Source organism: Centroberyx affinis, unplaced genomic scaffold (genome assembly GCF_046629955.1).
Source record: "Centroberyx affinis isolate AG114_WGS23_722 - 3 ecotype Tasmania unplaced genomic scaffold, CSIRO-AGI_Caff_v1 ptg002588l_1, whole genome shotgun sequence".
NCBI classification, from domain to species: Eukaryota; Metazoa; Chordata; class Actinopteri; order Beryciformes; family Berycidae; genus Centroberyx; species Centroberyx affinis.
In genome coordinates, this window is record NW_027280793.1 from 47897 (window position 1) to 61459 (window position 13563).

The 13563-nt window shown below is 42.5% G+C and overlaps 1 protein-coding gene across 1 annotated transcript; it reads left to right on the forward strand.

Annotated features, from left to right (window-relative positions):
* Positions 1-1153: 1153 nt before the first annotated feature.
* nceh1a (neutral cholesterol ester hydrolase 1a) lies at positions 1154-6645 on the forward strand. Its single transcript, XM_071534607.1, has 5 exons — positions 1154-1294; positions 3705-3960; positions 4554-4623; positions 5303-5474; positions 6025-6645. Exons 1-5 carry the CDS (start codon positions 1154-1156, stop codon positions 6643-6645), a joined length of 1260 nt encoding a protein of 419 aa, XP_071390708.1.
* Positions 6646-13563: the final 6918 nt, after the last annotated feature.

A 13563-nucleotide genomic window follows, 5' to 3' on the forward strand; every position in this document is an offset into this window, starting at 1 on the left:
TCTTGCTGTGAAATAGACACTAAAAACACTTACTACACTACACGTACTGTGGTGTATGGTATTTCCCAATGAAAGAGTGCCTTATGGATGGGAAGATCTTAGGCTAAAAAATAATATTTGAGCCTACACAAAAGAATGTTCCAGAAAGCACAGAAGGATGTCCACCATTTAATCTAAAGAAGTATTTTACCAGATTATGGACATCCCTCCAAATTATGGAGTTTTTTTTTAAAAGTTAGTCTTTCCATGTTAGCTGGCAGTTGTTGTGTTTATGTCTTGAGTGTATTTTTATATATATTTATATATATATCCTGCACAGCGAGCTAAACCTCTGAAAACAAACTAAACCTGGAGAGGCTGAATCAAGCCTCGATATTGACACAAAGTATGGATTTAACATGGCTTTACCATGGATGTATGGGCTTTATCACAAAGTTATTTTCAAGCTGCCGCCAAAAAACAGTTCAGCAGGATTGCACTGTAACCATAGAAACGCCAGTAGCTAGCTAGTATCGATGGGCATAGCAAAGCAAACAGATCTAGAAAGACTGCCTTTCAATGAAAAGTTTCTCCGAGTAAACTGAAATATTGGGGGGGGGGGACATACATGTTTCTGAGGTTAGCCGAGCAAGGAGAAGTCCTAACGTCTTCGGACACAAGGTGTGGAACTATTAGCCACAGCTGTCATCGGATAATTTGGAAACCAACAAAATAAGCCTGGATACTTCCTTCCCCACTGCGGAGTGATATGATTAGTTAACGGTAAATGTGAAACAGCGGTCAGTTATTCAGAAATTCAAATTCATGCCCTCATTGGCCAATCAGAGTTGAGTATTTTACAACGCGGTGAAAAGTACATTTTGGGAAGACAGAACGACTGCATTAATTTGTCGTCTAGTAGATTCCTTCCAATGTTTTTTTTTTTTTTTTTTTTTACTTTTGTACTTTGGATTACTTATTAAAACGAAGCATAGTTCGTCGATAAGGGTTTTATTTTGAAGATTCGTATTGGAAGTGTGCCCCCCCCCCTGTTGATATTGCCCTCCCACTCCAAGCTAACCACTAGCACTGACAATCTGCCTTCCCATTCATTTCTGTGCGCAGATCTCGTCTATGGGTCATAGATATTGTAAAACCTGAGGTGTCAACTAAGATGAGGCTGCTGCCAGTTGTTGTTACACTGTTACTGACAGCGGCGGTTGCTTATTACATTTACACCCCGTTGCCCGATGCCATCCAGGAACCATGGAAGTTGATGCTGCTGGATGCTGGATTCCGGGCAACGATGCAAGTGGTAAGAGGGGGAAATGTGTTGTCTTTAGCAGGACAGAAACAGGTGTATCTCGATAGTAAGTGGATGCAGCTGGTGTGCTACACTGCAGACTATTTCATGATCTAATCTGCACCTAGGATTAGGATCTAATGTGTTTAGATAAGTAGGAAATAATGTTAATTGTTGTTATTATATTATATATTAGCAGTAGCTAGTACTAATACTAGTAGGCCTAGTAGTAGCAACATTTGTAGTAAAGCAGTATCAGCAGTAGTACTATTGGTAGTAGTTGCAATAGCAGCAGTAGTAGTAGTACTAGGAGTAGCCTAGTAGTGGTGGTGGTAGTAGTAGTACTAGTAGTAGTAGTAGTATAGTTATAATCTTCTCAATATACTGTAGCTCTTTGTTGTATCAATCTGAGGCTCTAATGTGCCTTTGCACACAGTAAATACCACCGCTTACCATTATAGTACTGGAAAGTCAGATGTAAAATCCTGTCTTAGTTATACAAGATCAGCCAAGTCTAAACTTGAGAGTAGCTTGTACAGTTTGTCTAGGTCAAACATATAAAATAGGTTAGTTGCATGTATATCTGCTGATAAAGGACACGGCTCTTGACCGCTACACTATCACACTTAGCCTGTGAAGACATGAACTTTGACCTACCTACAGTGCTAACAACCCTCTTTGTCTATTCATGCAAACCCTGGACTAGCCAACATGAACATACCAATGTCTTTGTTACTGGACTAACTAACTAACTAATGAGTAATCACAGTGTGTTACAGTGGATCTTTACTTGGACTAGAGTATTTTCACAGCAGGTCTTAAGCTATAAGACATGCAGAGCAGTGAAATCAGAAATCTGGAGCATGTCATGTACCTCAGCATCACGGACTCTTAGGGACTTAGGCTATTTGTGTTTTACAGTGCTTGTTTTTACTGGATGGGGTGAAGTCTTATCACGCCCATATCGATTAAGACTCATTATCTACAGCGGGGTGAGCAACACAGTACAAACTTTGTCAAAGGGCTTTTTCATTCATTTGATAGCTTTATTTTGAGAGTGTCATGGTGCTAATCTGGTGAGAGACAGCCTGCAGGGAGTTACTTCTCCATTTCTGGGCCTGTGAGTCTGTGTGAGGACAATAAACGTCCCCTTCTTGGCTTTCACCCTTGTCCTACATGTTGAAAGTGGCACTATATGGGTGAAGGGTAATGATATCAGTTACTTATTGCAGCACTGGCTGAGGAAAGTTGCAGGTTACTGTGCCACTCTTACTGACTGGTTTGTCGGCGGCAAAAAATATGTTTCATAATGAGTCATTTAATCTATTATTGTTTCTTAAAATATAGATTTTCTGAAAGCAAATGGAAAAATTTGTCAGAGGGGTGAGATAATTCCGCTTGTTTACAGTGCAAATCACCTCGACTCGTTATTGCTGCTCAGGGAGTAGTCTGCCTTACTCTGCCTTGTTCAAATATCAACACTTGATTCTTGAATATTCAATTGAATATAAGTGAAATTCCATTGGGATCAAGTGGAATTATCTCACCCCATTGGTAGATGTTTTTTCTGCTTTAGAAAAATAAAAAATTAAGACAATATGAGACAAAATAACTTGTTAAGATGACAGTTTTTGTAGTGTGGCAGCCATACTGTCTGGTAGGGCGGCTGGCTGGCTGGCTGGCTGATAGATTTGTTTGTCCTCAGCAAAGACAGAGAGCTTTTACAAACATGCAAAATCTCTTTACAGGAGCCTTTCAACATAACAAGAAAGTCTGCTCAACATTTAGCAGCTCACAAGTGTTTTATTAAATAAACTGGTGACAAACAAGTGTTTGAGCCTGACATGGTTTTGGTTGGATAGCTGGCTGGTTTTATGCTCCACTGTGCCGAGCAGCTGTGTGCTCTGGCCTTGGTTGAACCTAGCTGTGGGTCAGTGAGAGGTGACAGGGCACGAGGGCAGACAGACACAAACACATCAATGCACCGAAAGTGACACACTGCAGACGCAACAGTACTGGAGGATAGAGGTGACTGGGTGAGACGGGTTGTCGTGTTATTGTGTCTCCCATTCCCAGCCTTTGAGATAAAACCATGTCAATGTGTAGATTTCAAAATAACACGCGTCTTGGATGTGTTTTGTCAACATTCCTCCTAGTTCTCTCTCTTTCCCCACCTCTCCACTCTTTTACCTAAAATGCCTTGTTTACACAAATGGGCATATGTTTCTCTTTCTGTCCCATCTCTCACTCTCTTTCTTCAGTTCATTTTCAGCAAGACTTTATAAGCATAGTAATAGCATTAGTTTGCACTTCCAAAACACTTTTTTTAAACTTTATTTATTTATGTAGGGAAAGTCAACTGAGCATGCAGTGGGTAATAGTGTTTTAGTCTTTTACCCTCCCACCCCTTCTCTCTCTGCAGGCTTTTGTGAAGCAGTGGCTGGGCTTCGGCAATTACATCCAGTCGATCAGGAGCTCCACAGAAGGCGTCGAGGGTGTGGGGGTGGCAGTGGTGGGGTTTGACTCTGGCTGGGGGGTCAAGCCCGGGGTGAGGGTCAGCGACACCACCTTCGACGGCGTCTCAGTGCGCGTTTACGAGCCCCCGGCCGGAGGAGAGGGGCATCTGAGGAGGGCCGTGATGTACTTCCATGGAGGAGGCTGGGCCCTCGGCAGTGCCAGTGAGCATGAGTGTTACTTCTGGGTCTTAGTCTTAGAGTTATTTTAAGGGTAAAACGTCCTTACAATTAATTTCTAGTTGTCCGTGTCAGAACTTACTTTAGCTGCTCTTGTCAGCTTTGTTTCTTTATTTTGTTTTTTTAATTGGTCTTAAATTCTTAAATTCAGTTCAAGGTAACATTAATACGATACCCTGAGTACACATCAGTAGTGATTTAATGGTTTTAGACTAGATATGTTCAGATTCAACAAGTGGTGGGGTAGGCAGCTAAGTTGTTTTCTTTCTCATGTTCTTTCTAAAATTTAGTTACGAAAGACAAATACTTTTTTCTGTAAAGGATGTAGATGATGTTGCCTTGTGTGTGTGTGTGTGTGTGTGTGTGTGTGTGTGTGTGTGTGTGTGTGTGTGTGTGTGTGTGTGTGTGTGGTGTCTCTAACGCAGACATTCCTACCCTGCGGTAAATTCTCAAATAGCTGGATAATGCAACAACACTTTCTTTATCTTGACTTCCCTCTAACTCTCTCTCTCTCTCTCTCTCTCTCATTCTGTCTCTCTGTCTGTCTCTCTCTCTCTCTTTCTGTCTCTCGACCTCAGAGAAGGGGTCATATGATGCGATCGCTCGGTTGATGTCCGATGAGCTTAACGCTGTGGTGGTCTCTGTTGAGTAAGTTTGTCTCCATTCTCCTGCTGCGACACTCATCTGCTGATTCAGACACGGACAGACACCTATACGTTTCAAAGGATGACAAATTAAAAAAAAAAGAAGTAGAAAGAAATAGGAAAGGAAATCAGCTTCCCCGGCTGTGCAATAGCCGTTGCATAAATCTGTCCACCAACTGATGTTTGTAAGCTTGACAGAGAGATTCAAATGTAGTGTACATCTTTATATCTTATACTGTACAAGGTGCATTTACAATCATGTAGAGCTGCAACGATTAATCGATTAGTTGTCAACTATTAAATTAATCGCCAACTATTTTGATAACGATTAATCGGTTTGAGTAATTTTTTAAGAAAAATAAGTCAAAATTCTATGATTCCAGCTTCTTAATGTGAAAATTTTCTGGTTTCTTTACTCCTCTATGACAGTAAACTGAATATCTTTGGGTTGTGGACAAAACAAGACGTTTGAGGACGTCATCTTGGGCTTTGGGAAACACTGATCGACATTTTTCACCATTTTCTGACATTTTATAGACCAAACAACTAATCGATTAATCGAGAAAATAATGGACAGATTAATCGACAATGAAAGTAATTGTTAGTTGCAGCCCTACAATCATGCACTCCAAAGCATCTTAAACCATCCACTGAATTGACAGCTGCAGCCGTTGTGTGTGTAGGTATCGTCTGTATCCGGAGGTGCGTTTTCCTGAGCCGTATTTAGACTGCCTCTCTGCTGCCAAGTTCTTCCTGTCCCCCGAGGCTCTGGCCCGATACTCGGTGGACCCCGAGCGCGTGGCGGTGTCAGGAGACAGCGCCGGGGGAAACCTGGCCGCCGCCGTCGCACAGCAGGTACACACACAAACCATCTACTGTAGGAATGTCAAAAAAATATTCAGCTAAACCTCTACTGCGTGGAAGATAGAGAGTACAAAGAGATAGGTGTTTTTGGCACAGAGCTGCAGAGAAAATTTTCACACCTACACTTTCCATTTAAACACACAGAGACTCACATGCACACAGACTCACAAATTCTGGAGGGCAGGGTGGCAGCGGCCTAATAGTCTAATAGAATAAAATAAAATAAAAATAAATACTAAAGGACAGTGGACTGCCCGCTTTCTTCTGTTTTTTTAAAGATTATTTTTGGGCTTTTTTGGCTTTATTTGATAGTCCACAATAGAGAGAGGCGGGAAAGATTGGGAGAAGGAGAGGTGGGGATGACATGCGACGAGGCCGGATTTGAAACCAGGATGTTCCCTTGTGTGCCTTTGCCAACTGAGCCACCAGGACACCCCCCTTTAAAAAGGGGTGCTCAGTCAACCTTCCCCGGATCAATTAAGGTTAACAAAAACAAAACAAATGCACACACTTAAACTAACCCTCCTCTCTGTATCTCCAGATTTCCACAGATGAGAGTATGAGTGTGAAGTTCAGCGTCCAGGCGTTGATCTACCCGGTGCTCCAGGCTCTGGACTTCCACACCCCTTCCTATCTGGAGAACCAAGCCATGCCCATCCTCTCCCGGACCCTCATGGTCCAGTTCTGGCTCCAGTACCTCGACGCTGAGCCCTCCCTGCTGCACCTGCTGTTAGCCAACAACCACAGCTCCTTACACCAGTCAGCCATCACCCCCGAGCTGCGGGCGCGGCTAGACTGGACCGTCCTGCTGCCTCCGAAATACAGGAAGAACTTCAAGCCTGTCGTCGTGGAAACCGGGTCGCAGGGGGTGGTGAAGGAGGTGCCGGGGCTGCTGGACGTGCGTGCGGCGCCGCTGCTGGCCGGGCCGGAGGTTTTGGGTAAATGCCCGCGGGCGTACGTCCTGACCTGCGAGTACGACGTGTTGCGGGATGACGGCCTGATGTACGCGCGGCGCTTACAGGACGCGGGTGTCACCGTTACCAACGATCACTATGACGACGGGTTCCACGGATGCATAAGCTTCTCATTCTGGCCGACACACTTCAAAGTGGGGAAGAGGGCGCTCAGGGGTTACTTCAGCTGGCTGCAGAAGAACTTGTAAGGGTGTGTGTGTGTGGTTGTGTGTGCCTTTACAGTCCACGGTTTGTACGTGTTCATGCACGCAAGTGAGTAAACGTGTGTGTGCATGCATGTGTGTGTGTTCCGTTTTTATGTGTACACTGGTATAAATGCCCAAGCCTTTGATTTGTCAATCACAGACATGCTAAGGGCTTGTACAGCTGCTCTTTGTATTGAAATTTAAGATCAAAAACGAAGCTCAGGGCCCATATGTACCTGAAGATACACACAGGCCATCTGGGTACTTGAGAGGTTACATGTAATTTAGTAGAAAACTCTCTTTATGCCCATTAGCATCACAAAGTTAGCAATTCTTGCAGTTTACAGTCTGCTGACAGTGGAGACAGACAAAGATGTTAAGTCAACAAACCCCAGAGGAATCACAAAATCAAAGTTCACCAGTGATTTTAAGAATACATGGATGGATGGGAATCTACGAGTGTGAACTGAGCTAGCATATTTGTTCCAGCTATTTCCACTTAACCCTGCCTCGCCGCATTGTCTATAGGAACGCTGATCTGGGATAACAGGTCAGATCACATGACCACCCTCACCATGATTTAAGAGGTAACAGGTCTCAGATCAGCGCTCCAATTTTGCAATACTTGACACATATGGGCCCTCAGCATTGGCACTTCTCATGTTGCCCATGTGGCTGCACTCTCTCTCCTTTGCACTAATGGATAAGTTGTCCAGCTGCTTCTGTGATTCCACTACTGCACCTCTCATTCATATCAACACCCCGGACACAGCAGCAGTACGTCACAAGAGTTTTAAATGGTTTTAAACTTGATTTTTAGAGTAGAGCAGTTATCAGCTAGAAACTGCAATTCAGCACTATATTTTAACATTGTTTTAACATTTTTGTTACAGTGGAGTTATTACACAATGCACCCCACAAATCAGCAGTACCTCAGCAATGTTTTAAGCACTTATTTCAGAGTTCAGTGATTATGTGATGCACCCAACAAATCAGTAGTACCTGTCAAGAGTGATTCAAACTGTTTTAAAGTTATGTTCTAGCATACAGTAATTATGATACACAAAACAGCAGCGCATCACCAGTGTTGATGCAGGTATGAAGAATATGAAACATATTTTATGCAGTGATTCCAGGCCATGTGAGCCTCAACAGTGTTTTCCCTGGTTTTGCAATGTGTCCAGAAAAGAGTGCTGTTCACACTAGACACGGGCCAAATAACATTTGCAAATCCTATGATTTGTTTTGGTACCTATAGCAAGATGTCCCATGCGGCTTTGCCACATAGGACAATACAATGAGTGCCAAATTAAGACAATTACAGGAAAGTATTTGAAATCCATATAATATATTTTTGTGTTTGACAACTCACCTAGCACTATCTGGACTGTCCAGGTGTGGTAAACCCCACCCATCTGATAAAACAAGTGAAACATGTCGTCCCCGAGGAATGATGCTGACACCTCCTGGGCCAATCAGTAACAAGATGCATCATCCCTCCAAGATTCATCAAAATCGGACCAGTGGTGTAGCAGTTAGGGCCTTTAAAATCGTAAAATTTTGAGCTTTAATTAGCACCCCTCAGTGTTTTTAAACACTAGAACACAGTGTGAAGATGCATCATCCCTCAAAGTTTTGTCAAAGTCCAACCAGTGGTGTATGTTTGATGTGTTTGATGGACGAACAGCCCGATCCATAGTCAAATCTACTTTACACTGATTCACATCTGTTGGGTTCTATGTATATTCAATGTATGTGATTATGTTTTTTTGTTTATTATGAGATGTAAGTTTCGTGCACTTGTCAGCAACCACTTTATTCTCTCCATTTTATTCTCACCAATGCCTGCTCTACATGGTCAGCGTTGGCTGTAGAGTCATCATAGGCATTTCAAATGTCCACAGATATTGATTCCGTCCTAAAATATTGTGTTTTTTAAAGGTTTTAGACACACATTTGCACATTTGTCTTTAAGGTGTTTTTGAACGTATGACTGGCAGGGGTTCCTAGAATTTCAATCCATTTAAAAAGTTAATTTGCACATCCGTTGAAAGTGTCATGTGGTACACAAATCTCCTCTGGATAAGGCTTCTTTTCTGTTCCGCCCACCGATCTGATGTATCAATGGATCTATAAATGGACCAATAAAAACCACCATGTCAAACTCATTATGCAGAACTTGTAATCTGTCCTGTTTGTTTGCTGCTTAAAGGTTATATATAATCAATCTGTGACGATCAATGCGTTCCAGAAGTTATTTTGTTATGAACGGTTGTAATTTACTTTTTTGGTGTTCCCACTTTCCCTCAAACTGCCAAGTTAGTGATTTCCCAGAATGCCTTTTGACAACCCCCACTGAACAGGACTTTTCCATTTAGCTGTGGGTTGTAGTGACCAGAGTAATGTTAGCTTGATATGGGATATTGGCTATTCTGTGGATATATTTTCTCAAATATTGAATAGTTGTAAATTGTTCTTCCTCATCCAGTAATCATAAATATATTAATCAATGTGGTTTTACTTGTTTGCTTTACAAGTTATTGAAGGTGGAAAAACGATATATCCACTGAATATCCAATATCTAGCTAACTTCACACTGGGTTTTACATGTAGGGAGAGAGCAGTAGCGATAGTGATAGCTGTCACTGCCAGAGAAAAGTGAGAGTCGCTCCCCAAAATACATGTCTTGTGGCTACAGTGCATTATGGGCTATTGAGGCTACTGTTGGTGGAAAAATTGGTATCTCTGCCTCTTCTATGATGGATTTCATGTATCCTATGTATGGATCCATGTATGATTGTTGAATGTCGGTGCAAAATGATGAGTCTAAAACTTGTTCTTTGATTCTGAGGGAGTGACGCCAAAACCAGACATTTACCGTTGATGTTTTAGCTGATTTTTTTTATCCTATTAAACTCTGTTGTAGCTGCGCTGGAAATACCTCGATGTGACATCATGCTGTCTGCATTTGGCCAATTATAAGAAAAATACACCACCAAACAACAAAATGGACACAGGGATGCAAAACGTTTTTTATTCTTGTCTTCCTGTCCTTCTGGTGGAGGTTAGGGAAAGATTAAGAGAAAAGGGAGAAAGTCACACACACACACAGAGAGAGAAAGAGAGAGAGAGAGAGATGTTCTGCACCAGGACCTTTACATCATATCGTGGTGAGGAAATACGTGGAACGATCTCAGAACAGAGACATCTCCTTCAGGTCTGACTTAAACACACACACTCATCAAGTAGAAAAGTAGTGGTAAAGCATGAATAACACTGTTGTTTCTGCTGAATAAATCATATGTGCACTGTACTATGCTCACTAGACAAAAGGCTCTCACAACTGCTTCAACTTTAAATAGTTTTCAAAATCAGACATCTGATTTTAACCTGGGGGCTTCAATGGAGCGTGAATAACTGAGTCAACAGCTATAATGAATGCAACACTCCCCTCTGGTGGTCTGGTAACAGCATCAAACTTTCATGGTCTAGAACTAACACACATTTGGTTGTTACAGTAGAGGATTAGGGCCACATGATCAATTCTAATCATAATCCTCTTCCATAGGTAATTGTATTCATGTTACTTACTTTACTTACTTATATTTGTGAGGATACCCCACTGATTTAAATCCTCCCTTCCTAAAGCTAACTTTAAACCTCACTTCTAACCTTAAACCGACACTCTACCCCTAAATAAGTCCATTTTCAATAGTAGGGCTATCCAGAAAGGGCCTGTTGTGCCAAAATGTGTATCCCCTAAAAATATGTTTCTGTGGCGGTGTGTCTTTGTTTTGCCACTGTAAAGGAAATTATTATCAGGGAAATTCACTTAATGAAAAGTAAAGGCCACTGATGGGAAAACAGTCCACAAAAAATGAAATGATTTTTTGTATTTTTTTTTGTTTTGTTCCCCGGTGTGAAATCGAGGTGAAGACCATAAGACATGCCAGGGGAAACACATTTTAGGGGATGCAAATTTTGGCTAAATTTTTCTCACTTCTCCCAAAGGTTTCCCCCCCCACACACACATCCACAGCATGGTGCTTACAAGGATGGTGGTCCCATCCCAGCACACACACAAGACACAACCAGTCCTCCCAGGTTGCCTCAGCAACTACCGTCAAAGTGCCCTTGAGCAAGGCACAGAACCCCAGCCTTTTCCAGTGGAGCTGGTCAGCAGGTTAGACTGTGGCAGGACTGAATGGCTCCCAGCAGTAGTCGATTTGTACAAAAATTTCAGGGGGGGTGGTGGGGTCTTATGGGGACAAACAATTTGATAGTGGCGAAGACAGCATGGAGGGTGGGGGACCAGCTGTTTACCATTCTGTTTACACAAAGATAATTCTAGGTATGTGTGTGTGGATATGTAACCCTCCCTCTGCCTGCAACTACTGCCCCAGGCCACTGATGTAGATAACTATCTGCTTTTAGTCAAATTACCTGGTTAAATAAGGGTTACAATGATAGATGATAGAGATGTGGAGTTGTCAGATAAGTGGTAACACTTGTGTGTATTGGGTGGCCTGAAGATCACCCTGAGCCTTGGATGGAGCACACAGGCTAATGTGAAAAAATAAGCTGCGGATATCGCTGTTTGGAAAATACGCCTCCCTCTGTCTAAAGCTAAGCCATTGCTCTGCTCCTACACTGACATACAATGGTTTCCTGCTGGGGAAACACCCTTCCAATGATACACTAACAAACACAGACATGTACACACACGCACACACACACACACACTGCTCATTGTTGCCAGACTTTAAGTCATAGGCAACGTTTCGCGTGCATTGTGCTGTTGCAGCATTTTTGGGCACTAGTCTCAATTATATAAATGAGACAATGAGCAGCTGTAGTGCGCAGGCGGGAATTTAGGGAGATTCCATGACTTTATCAAGAGGAACGTTGGGAGGAGAAGCCCCAGGGGAGGGAGAGGGGAGTGGAGGAGAGAGAAGAGGGGTGGATGGAGCTCCAGCCATCCCTCAAATCCATTATGTGTCTTCTGGGTATTATTTAAGCTCTTTGCTTCAGGGGAAACTCCTCTCAATGCCAGACACGCCGTTGTGTTGATGCATTCCTGTTTCCAATTGTGTTGTAACTGATTTCAGGTTTAGGGTTTGGAAAAAAAAAAACTCATTCCGGGTCGCTGTGTCTAACAGTTTCACAATGCTGATGTCGTTGTGGAGAGACAGAGAATTTATTAAGGTGCTTTGGGCATTAAAATATGTTACTGACACACAGTATTTCACAGTTGTTGCAGTAAAACTTATAAGCCGTGAAACGCAGTGAAAACACAGGCACAAAGGCCAGTGGATCAAAGCCAGTCAGGGCCTGCTGCATGTGGAGCCTCTCACAGAGGTCAAAGGTCACTGGCTGACTGAACCTAGTGGGCTCTATGACAGGAAGGAATAAAAAAAAAGAAAGAGGAAAGAGAGAGATGAAAATGTCAAAATAGTTTCAGGTGATTGTGGATTTAGGTGGGTGGGTTTGATGCCATCTTTGCATGCTGGACACCCCCCCCCCTCTCTCTCCCCTCTCTCCCCTCTCTCCCCTCTCTCCCCTCTCTCTCTCTCTCTCTCTCACACACACTCACACACACACACATTCTCTCAGCCATGGGACTGTAGACAGGCATTTCTCTCAGGGTGTCATCTTCCCCGCCTGAGGCCACACAGTCTTCAGATATCACCAACCTCTTCCCCTCCTTCTCTCTTGACAAGCCTGGGAATTGACTCACTTAGGGCAAACACAGGAACCTCTTATCACTTTCCCATCCGTCACTGGAGATTTCAATCAGTGAGGGAAACAACCTAATACTTCTGTTCCTCAGCTATTACACAATTTTATCAGTATGCTTGATTATGCTTTTTTAGAGTACAGACTCGGATTAATTTGGCACTAACCGGCTCTATTCTTCACAAAACTGTGTGAACCTGCTGTGAAATGTATTGTGCATGTGTGTGTGTGTGTGTGTGAGCATACCACAGCGCAGGTCTTGATTGTTAGGAGGGTCATCAATATCCAGGAGCTGAGAACTCCCTTCAGCTCCACTCTCATTTCCTCATGCTGACAATGGAGGGAGGTGAGAGGTGAGCGAATGAAAGCACAGGAACCCCTAAGAATCACTCAAGGTTAAATTTTGCAGATTGAATGACTCCCCCGTGACAAATACTACTTAGGGCCACACTGAAGCTCTAACAATGGTCAGTCATTTGGCACTAAGTCACTAACTTGCTTTTTAGATCTCCACACAATGTCAGGAAAGAGAGCAAAAAATGGCCTTTCTTCATCTTTCTTTCTGATGCTGATAATCTGCCACTTGCACTGTACTGACACTGTAACCTTCACACAGTGTGGGCCTGATGCTGCCTTCAGGTGCTCCACATAAACTCCTACTTCTTTTGTCGTAAATATGACTTGTCGCACAATCAACTGGTCTGAAATAATGATAAAACGGACCTTGTTATAAAAAGCATAGATTTTTTGGAGGCTGCTGTTTTATTTTAGAAATCAAGCAAGACGGAGATAGTTGTTGATGTTTTAGTTTTAGTTTTAGTAGTAATTTATTAGAGTGATGTTTAGGCTACTTTACGAATCAAACGGCACAGAGATACTTTGTGCTGCTGTGGCAAAATGAGGAGAAGAGGAGAAAATCCAAATCAGGCAAGTAAATGATGTCTTAATTTACTAAAAACTAAAATGTGTGACAACTACAAAGTCAGACAAGGTGAGAAAAAAAAGAGAAAAAAATAAACATACAACAATACTAGTTATTTACATGGGATGCAACACAGAAGTCTAATTTGTTACTATCAGTTGTTGACATGGCTTCCCAAAATCCTCTCCCAAAATTTCACATCACGTTAATTCGGGCCTTACAGAAAATGTCTACTTTCCCAGTGGGATTTACAACTTTTTTGG

Coding starts and splice junctions, on each gene's coding strand:
- nceh1a (XM_071534607.1), top strand. CDS start 1,154: ATGAGGCTGCTGCCAGTTGTTGTTACACTGTTACTGACAGCGGCGGTT. Junction 1,295..3,704: donor TCCGGGCAACGATGCAAGTG/GTAAGAGGGGGA, acceptor CTCTCTCTGCAG/GCTTTTGTGAAGCAGTGGCT. Junction 3,961..4,553: donor CTGGGCCCTCGGCAGTGCCA/GTGAGCATGAGT, acceptor TCTCGACCTCAG/AGAAGGGGTCATATGATGCG.